Below are 9227 nucleotides of genomic sequence, written 5' to 3' on the forward strand. Positions count from 1 at the left end.
TTCTGGAGGCTCAGATTTAGCTCAGTGAAGAAAGAAACATCTCCATTTCAGGTTTTAATTCCAGGGTGTGGTACCAAAGTTCTCAGGCTATATTCTTTTGAGACAAGTGGAAAGTTTTGCTGAAGAGAAGACTTCTGCTTCCAGCCATGCTATTGAAGGGCCTGGATGACTGCTCTTTTATTGAGAATGCATCACAAGTCAGAGAAAAGTCTCTGTGAAGGAACTTCATGGTGAGGCACTGGCTTGAATGACCGAGTTGTAGGGGCTGGAAGGGACCTCTGGAGATCAACTAACATGTTTGAGGTGGTGATGGAACTTCAATCCCAAAAGCTCCTCATTTAATCAAGACTTGGACCTTTTCAGCTCCGGCTTTCATTGCCACACTATGGAAGAACCTCCCCACTTAATCCCCCAGGACTGATCGTAATACAAGCCCACGTCTTACTGGCAAACCATTATTTAGTGCTGGAAATAAACTGCCACTTGGGATCCCTTTGGACCTCCTTGGTAAAGAATAGTACCAAAGTTTTATTCAATCTACGAATGCTTAATGTAAGAAAATGGGTTGAAGAGCGCACTGAGAAAAGATCCAGCAGATGGTTGGATTGGGTGATGTTGTAGGTCTTCCCCAAGCTTGGTGATCCCATGAAAAGGAGACAAGTGATGTGATGTGACAGTGGCCCCACTGCTGCGTGACAGGATCTGATGAGGAGATGAGTAGCTCCTGATGATGGAAGATGCTCAGTTTAAGGGGCTGCTGCTTAAAAGAAACAATCACAAATGAAAAACTGGGACAAAACATTGGCCCGGATCAGAGGCTGATCTGGCTGAGTTGCAGTTGTTTGGCGTGGGGAAGGCTCCAGGGAGGTCTTACAAAAAGGTTTCCAGTACTTAAAGGGGCCTACGGGAAAGCTGGGGAGGAACCCGTTAACGGTGAGTGCGACCACAGGACGACAAGTAACGGATTAAAACCAGAGGACGGGCGTCTAGATTGGACGTCAGGAGGAAATGAGAGCAGCGAGGCCTTGGCACCGCTCTAACACCCCATCCCCGGGGCTGCTCGGGGCCGCGCTGGATGGCAGCCGGGCGCAGCGCGCGTTGTTGGGGCGGCCCTCCCTCAGGGGGGGGCGGGGCGAGGCGGGAAGCGAAAGGGACGCGGCGGGGGAAGTTACGAGAGCGGCGCGGCCATGGCCACGGTGCCCGTGGGTGCGGGCTCCGCTGCCGGCCCCGAGCCGGCGGACCTGCACGCCGTGCCCATGGTGGCCCTCAACTACGGCGTGCGGCGCCGCCTCGGCCTCTACCTCAACCCGAGGGCGGCGACCGCCGCCGACTGGACGGCGCTGGCGGAGGAGCTGGGCTGCGATTACCTGGAGATCCGGCGGCTGGAAGCGCTGCCCGACCCCACGGCCGCGCTGCTGGACGAGTGGCAGAGCCGCTGTCCCGGCGGAGCCACCGTGGGACAACTGCTGGAGCTGCTGCGGCAGCTGGGCCGCCACGACGTCCTGCTGGAGCTGGCCGGCAGCGTGGGTGAGAGCCACGGCCGTCCCGGAGCGAGGGCGGAGCGGCCGGGGAGAGCTCAGCGCTCTGTGCGGCTCCTGGGAGGGGGGGTGCGGAGGTGGGGTCCCATTCCGCCCCAGGGAACTGAGATGGGGTGAGAGGTGATGGCCTTAAGCTGCGAGGTTGGCGTTAGGAAGAGTTCCCGCTTGGAAGTAGCGGGAGCACCGTGGCACAGCAGCGCAGGGAGAGTGCGGTCACCGTCCATGGAGACGGCCCACGGCCGTGGCGATGTGGCACTGAGGGACGAGGTCAGCGGGCAGTGATGGGGATGGGTTTGGGATGGATTCGGTGATCTTAACCGTCTTGGAGTGCCTGGGACTCCAGTGATAGAATTTCTGCACATCAGAAGATGCTTATTGACAAGGTGGGCTGGGAGGAGGATGGCACGGGTGGTACAGTGTGTGAGGTGCTGCAGGAAGATCAGAGATGTGTGCACGGAGATCCGGAGCTGCTTTGTGAATGTGATCAACAGGAGAGAAATTGAATTTCCTTGTAAACCGAGATGGAGTCAGCGCAGAACAGTAAACGTGGAGGTCCCACAGCTGTTCTTGTAACTTGTTTCTTATAAGCTCTTTGCATTCTTTGTGATGATAGGAATTCAGAGGGAAGGCAGCTCTCAGGACTGCAGTCAAAAGGGGAACTTCCTTGCCCAGGCATTTCCAAAACGGGGCAGCTCTGAGGCCTGAGTTACCTGAGGTAGCCAATCTCATTTCCTGTTACTGCGAGGACTGAAGGTGTAGGACTGCATCTCTGTAGGGAACCTGGGCAAGGACCAGAGATATCTGTGTGTTTTGTGATCCTCACCAAGAGCAGAAGCTGCCAGCTGTGGGAGGGACCTGTGGATGAGCTCTTTCAGACCCTGAGCAGGAGGAGCTGGAGCTGCAGGGAGGTCACAAGTTTAGCCTGGCTGTGGGTCACGCTGATAAGAGGAGGAGGATAAATTCTTGGAAGGAAAACATACTGAAATACTGCCTCAGACTCCGGAAATGCCTGTGCTGGAAGTGGTCTGAAGAAGGTTTTAAAAACAGATGATATATTATTTGGGGAAAATATTGCTGCATGCTTACTGGATACTTACAGTCTCCCCTGGTTCTTGACCGCTGTGGTGGGGCAGGATGCTAGAGGGACTCCCAGCCTGATCCGCTGTGGCCACATCTATCTCTTGTAATTTTTGGCTGAGGATTGTGGGCCTGCAAGCTGTTGCCAGTGCTCCAAGCTCTTGCAGACTTCAGAGATATATACGCTCCTCAGAGGAAAGAAAACAGGCGGTTGCATAAACTCCTGTGCGTGTTATTTCCCATTGCCAAAGGCATCTTCATGTGCACCATTAAGAGATCAGAACATCAGCACTGAGGTTCCTGTGGTCTGTGCTTCCATTACAGGAGGTGCAGATCTGGGGCACGCTTCTGCAGCCCCCTCAGTGGCATCTTAAATCATTTGGAAGTCCTCAGGATGTCCCTGACAAACACAACGTGATGCTGTGCAGCTCCAAAGGATTCTTTCAGTTGGTGGTTTCTGCTTCAGAACCAGTTCCTTCTTTTTTCATCACGTGCTCCGTTTCTTGCTGCGTGGCCCTGCTGAACGTTCAGGATGCTAAAAAATGGTGTCTGCTGCATCCCTGTGCAGTGTCACTTGTGGCCATCAGTACCACAGGGCTACGTATACGTTACAGCTCGTCTGTTTTTGGCTCTTGCTTGCTGTTGTTAAGCTGCACCTGATCAGGCTGGTTGCTGCTGAGCATTAATCCACGCCAAGATGCTGGACGTCTGTCGTTCCTTCAGGTTGGACCTTTGGGCTCAGGTTTATCCTGTAGGGATATGTGAGATGTGGGATTATGCTATGATGCATCAAAAATCAAGCAGTTACCATAGTGAGCGTGTTGCAGCCCTGTCTGTGCTTCCAGGCTTTGCTGTGCTCTGTGCTGCTGTACCAGCGACCTCTGCAGCTGCTTCAGCCTAACTCTGACTGGCTGGTGCCTTTCTGGTTGGTGCTTACTCATTTTCATTTTAGCGAGTTTAAATCTTAAGCAGAGTATCAGACAGGCAGGAGTTTCATCGTTCTTTTAATTGCCAGTTTCAAATCTCCTTTTACTTTCAGTTCTTCTGCGGATAGCAGAGTAGCAGAGCCTGCGGGATTTCTTTTTGCTTCTCTGAAGACTTCACTGTTGGATTTATCATTCACTTTGAAACAAAATCTGTTTGTAATAGCTCGGTGTCCATCACAGTCCCAGTGCACAGCAGCCAATACAGCACCCTCAGTTATCCCACAGTGATGTGTGCATCTGCTTTGCCTGAACTTAAAGAGGTTTCTGAGAACTGCTGGAGAACAGGAAGCCCATTCGAGGGGCTTGCTGGAATTTTACTTGCCTCCCTGCTGGAGGAGGTGGTGGATGTAGCATCAAGAGGTTCAGTAAGGCGTTGGGTCAACTCCACACCAACAGCCCGTAGACAGACACCAAAAAAGCCAGCAGAGTTTTACCCTCTAATGTCTAATAGGGATTCCTGTTTTTAAGAAGCCCCGCAGAGTGGAAGCACCCTCACAGCTTGCTCTTGTGTCTTTGCAGAGGAGGACTGCAAGAAGTACCTGCGAAGGAGGCAGCAGGAGCAGCCACTGCAGGTCCCAGCAGTAGACAGCAGCGTGCCAAAGACATCAGAGCTGATGGGCATCACCACGAGGGACGATCCATACGGTGAGTGCAGCGATGGCATGGCCGTGGTGTGCCTCGTGTAGAGGGCCCTGTGAGAAAGGAAAATCCGTTCACTTTCACTGTTGTGACTTTTCGTATCCCCGACTGGAATGCTTTAGCTGGCAGGCCGTGGGTGTTTTCATTCTTCCCATTGCCTATTCCTTGGGGCCGAGAGGAGAAGGAAAAGCAACCCTGGGGAATGCTGCACCCTGGAAGAGCCTGGCGTGGAGCCCGCTGGAAGGAGACGTCCCAGAAGCAGCTGCTGTCCCTCTGCTTGGCCTGGCTCACAGAACAAACATCTGCAGGCTGCTGAAAGTGCAGCGTGAAGGGGAAGGAGCTCAGAGCTGGCTGCCTTGGCTGTGCAGACTGAAGAATCTCGAATAAAAAGGAAGCAGGGTTGGAAGCATTGCTGGGTGTGGAGAGTGGGAGGAAACACAGCCCTGTGCGTGCACGGTGTGTGAGTGAATATCCTGCAATGAGAGGGTGAGCAGCAGCCTTGCAGAATGGAGATGTCAGCACGCTTCTCCAGAAGCTGCTCTGGCTGGTCTGACTTTGGGCAGCCACCTTTGCTGCTTGTGGGGACATCAGTGTCCCTGCCAGGTGCCCACAGCCCCACGGACACAGCAGTGCCTGTATGCAGCTTTGCCTGACGTGACCCAGGGTAGTGCTGTGCCCCAGGTTGACCTGGCAGACAGTTCCCCTTCTGCTTGACTGGCTGCTGCTTGGGCTGGAGCTGCCTGCTGGCTTGCTGCTTTTCTCATCAGAGCCACATTTAGAGCCTGACCTAGTTTTTCAGTAGCATGCTTTAGGTGGCATGAAAACTTCAAAATACATGTAGTGACACTGATAGGGAAATAAAGTAACATAGAGGTAAACCATCCAGCAGCGTTAAGGTTCTTTGTGTGAACTTCTTGCCTTTAAAATGAAGCTCTGTTTTACTGATACAAGTGCTGGATAAATGAGAGCTGGCAGCCATTAACATCTGTGGAAAACAGGGCTTAGGATGTGGCCTCGGGTACCCAAGTTTAACACTTTGGCCATAGCAGTGGTGGGTTTAGAATTTCTAGGCCTAACCCACACCACACCGTCCTCATGGGATGGTGGTCCTGCAGGAAGGTTTTGGTTATGAAGTTTGTAGTGCTTTGACCTGCACTAGAGAAACAGGACCTTGGATCAGGTGGATCAGTGAAACTGCAGAGCAGGAGGGCTCCAAGTTGTATCCTCGAGGGTACTCTGCTCCCTCGAGCTCCTCTGTGCTCTGTCTCCCCTCCCTCTCTGCTGATGTTATTGCCTCTGCCTGTCTGCATCTTGGCCACCCTTCCCTAACCCGTGCCAGCAAACTTGGCTTTACTCTCATACCTTGAAGTGTGAAAAAAATGGTGAAGGCGCACACGTGCATTACCTCCTGCCAGTCCTGTTCCGGACAAGAGTCAGGGCTGAAGGGTAGCTGGTCTGATAAAGTGCTGTTACCTCACCAAGCTTGGCACAGAGCTTGTCTGTCAAAGACTGTGTTCACTCCAGGAGTTCATTTATAGGAGAAGCTGACAGCTCCATTTTTAATGGTTTCAGGGCACGGAACAGAGATGTTCGACGCTTTCATCTGCTACTGTCAGAAAGACCTTCAGTTTGTCCAGGAGATGATCAGAGAGCTGGAGCAAACAGAGTTCAAACTGAAGCTGTGTGTATTTGATCGGGACGTCTTGCCAGGAACATGTGTGTGGTCCATCAGTGGAGAACTCATAGAAAAACGGTGAGTGAACCGTGGCTCAGGGCAGCTCGGTGTAGTGGGACACTGCTCACTCTATGTCTGCAGCGTGGTGCCAGTGGGGCAGGAGGAATCTGTGAGAATGTCTTTATGGGGTTTGTTTTATACGCTTGGTTCAAGAACAAAGACTCGTGTGTTGCTAAACATCTAGCTTCATAGCTCACAGGGAAGATGCTGCAGTAGTGATGCCACTTACTCTTGGTTCCTTTTCATCTCTAAAGGGGGTCTTTAAATGAATTCAGCTCCAAACTGTATTTTGGAGTTAGCTCCACCTCACTGTGTAGGATTTGAGGGAACAGCACTGGTTTTCAGGGATCCTTCAAACCCCTGTGGGATTCAGGGACACTGGGCAGATGTGTGACATAAAAGCAGCTTCCTAGATAGATACTTACATAGAGAAGGTCCTTTACAGCACGAAGAGGGGAAGTACTGCTGCCCCACACAACTCTTTTGCTCTCACAGTCCTGAGAAGTTGAGGCTCCATGAGAAATCCCCAGAGAGGTGTTTGAGCAGGCAATTTAGATGGCAGTTTTTGTAATAGATAAACAGAGCATCAAATAGAGATTCCATGGACAGTGAAATCTTTGCTCTTCATCTTGTAGTATCTGAGTGTGTATCCATAATGGGGTTTCTGTGTGTAGCCTGGTCTCTGTCAGTAGTCTTTACCCTGTAGTTAATTCATTCTCAGCCACAACTAAGGGGTTCATTTTTGTATCAGAGTAATGTGGAGGAATACCTGTTTTTTACAGGTGAGAATGAGAGGCATCTCCATTGACATCTTCTTTCTTTCTCCCCTGACTGCTTCCTCTTAAGGTGTCGGAGGATGGTGGTCGTCATTTCAGATGATTACCTGGAAAGCGACGAATGTGATTTTCAGACCAAATTTGCTCTTAGTCTCTCCCCAGGTAAGATCTCACCAACACTCTATTTAATATTGCTTGTCAATGTCATAACCCTTACGTGTGAGAAAGGAGAAAATAAGTGATAGATAGCTGCTGAACCAGAACCCAGTTTCAGAGGTAGGTTCTTTCCACTGACCTGTGTTTAAAAGTCCACCCAGGCACAGGGATAGCCCTGGGTCTAATGCCCTTCAGTGAGCAAACAGAAATTTATCTCTATTAGAAGCAGCCATTAAAACTAACAGTGGTTTTATATATTTTGTCATGCAGGCAAGGACCTGGACTTGGTTCCTTGCCCTGCTGCTGACCTGTGTGTGAGCGAGAAGTTTGGGTGCTGCAGCTGCCAAGTGGGTTAACTGCCTGCTTCAGAGCTGTGGGAGCTGCATGCAGGTTGGGGAACTTCTGAAATGCCTCAAGAGTCATGCAGGGAAGTTGCTGCTGTTGGGGAAAGTGTTGCAGTAAGTACAGTGTGAGTAAATGCTGGGTAATTTCAGTTAATGAGCATGCACCTTCCTGCAGAGATCCTGGAGCATCACGGGTGGGCAAACGAAAAATAGAAGGAATTTTCAACTTGAAGGAAAAAATGTGTTCCATATTCTTTCTGTACTGAAGAAAACATCCATTTATTTTCATCAAGTCTGTTCAGATTGCATCTCTAACTGACAGCTAGCCTACACTTGTATGTGTATATAGGGAGTAAATGCAGCACAGCTTAACACTGCAGAGGATATGTTGAGACCCATGGGAACACCTGCATATCCAGTATCTTTTCAAGATGAGATATTTGACGTGGTGTTATAATTGACTTGCCAGAGGTTAAACCAGTGGTACAGAGAGGAATTAGCTGCATCTTCCTTGACAAGATTTTGTATCTTGGCATTCATCCCATGAGCATCCCTAGCACGCTGCATCAGCCCCTCATCACAAGAATTTGTAGTGAAGACCTTTTTGTTCTCCATAAGTTTTTTTTTTTTTTGCAGTGTTCCTTTGGTTAGGCCAGAAATGCATGTCCCTGTGCAATGACGTGAGCTCTAAGCAGTAAAATCATGTGTTAAGAACAGGCTTGCAGAACTAAGTTACTTGGTCATGTAAGGTAACTCACACTGCCACACCCAGAAGGGTTTGGAGGCAAGTTGTGCAAGCTCCTCGGGTTACTTAAGCACCTGTTAGGAAACCTTGTACTTGCCTCATCCAGGCCACAGCATCATTGTGCTGGGCAGACTTCAGCTGTAGCAGGTGCCTTTATGGAGAGTTGGATGGGGAGGGGTTTCTCTCTAGGACAGCTGCTGCTTCAGGCTGTAGTGATCACAGGGACAGCAGTGCCTCACCAAAAGCAGTTCCTGGTACCAGTGATTCCTTGCTGCCCCTTGTATCCATGTGGGCACACGCAGCAGCATATCTGCTTCAGGGTCTGAAGCAGAAGAACTGGAGATAACCGTCTCGAAGAAGTTTAGTCTCTCAAGTCCATCTGGAAGTGCTCAGGACTGAATGCTCCTGTTTGCATTCAACAAGAAACCATGCTTTGTTCTTCCTATCTGCTGCTCATTAGGCCTTCACCACTCCCTGCTGGGATCAGGCAAGATGCACAGAGGGCCCTGATTGATGCTGGGTGACACGTTGTTAATAGAGTGCTTGTGGTTCAGAAACTGCTCTGCGGGGTGGGAACCTGCACCTTGGGGTGTGTGTCTCTTAGAGGAGCCAGTATGGGCAGGCTGTGAGTGTGGCTGTGTGTCATCCTCCTCCTGTGTGATGTCTTTCAGGTGCTCGTCTCAAGCGGCTGATTCCAGTCAAGTGCAAGAGCATGAAGAACGAGTTTCCAAGTATCTTACGGTTCATTACCATTTGTGATTACACCAATCCTTGCACCAAGAAGTGGTTCTGGACAAGACTGGCAAAATCTCTCTTGCTGCCGTGATGCAAAGTTTTGAGAGCCACGTGCTCTTTTTCCCAGCGTGTCCTGACTGTGCCTTCAGACCACGGTGTTCCTACAGCATCTCCTACCACTGCAGAACTTGGGGCCTCAGTCTGTGTTTGGAGGCTGCAACTGGGAGCAAAGAATTTTCTCCAGCACTTTTTCTTAACTCGGAAGGGGAAATAGAGCAACTGTGCGGGTGTTCCTGTTCAAGTCAGTGAGCAACAGCATCCAGCACTCGATGAAGCAAGGAATTCTGCTGGAAATACAGCAAATACGTGCTTAAAGACTGAGGCACTGATACGAGATGGCTCTGTTGTAAAGTGTTTAATGAGACCTGGGAATATAAAATGCCGGTACACGAAATGTTTCAGGCCTCAAAGTGCAGGCTTTTTAAAGCAGAGGGGT

General features: G+C 50.5%; 1 protein-coding gene across 2 annotated transcripts; it reads left to right on the forward strand.

The window, feature by feature from the left end:
* The first annotated feature begins 1158 nt into the window (after positions 1-1158).
* Positions 1159-8897, forward strand: MYD88 (MYD88 innate immune signal transduction adaptor). Of its 2 annotated transcripts, none has more exons than XM_065744992.1 (5): positions 1159-1527; positions 4121-4246; positions 5813-5993; positions 6822-6913; positions 8668-8897. In XM_065744992.1, exons 1-5 carry the CDS (start codon positions 1188-1190, stop codon positions 8820-8822), a joined length of 894 nt encoding a protein of 297 aa, XP_065601064.1. In that variant the 5' UTR covers positions 1159-1187; the 3' UTR covers positions 8823-8897. The 2 variants fall into 2 exon arrangements, with proteins under 2 accessions (XP_065601064.1, XP_065601065.1); XM_065744993.1 differs by lacking the exon at positions 8668-8897 and adding an exon at positions 7429-7855.
* Positions 8898-9227: the final 330 nt, after the last annotated feature.

Source organism: Cyrtonyx montezumae, unplaced genomic scaffold (assembly GCF_038088225.1).
Source record: "Cyrtonyx montezumae isolate F1298 unplaced genomic scaffold, pur_monq_1.0 scaffold_32, whole genome shotgun sequence".
In the NCBI taxonomy this organism is placed as follows: Eukaryota; Metazoa; Chordata; class Aves; order Galliformes; family Odontophoridae; genus Cyrtonyx; species Cyrtonyx montezumae.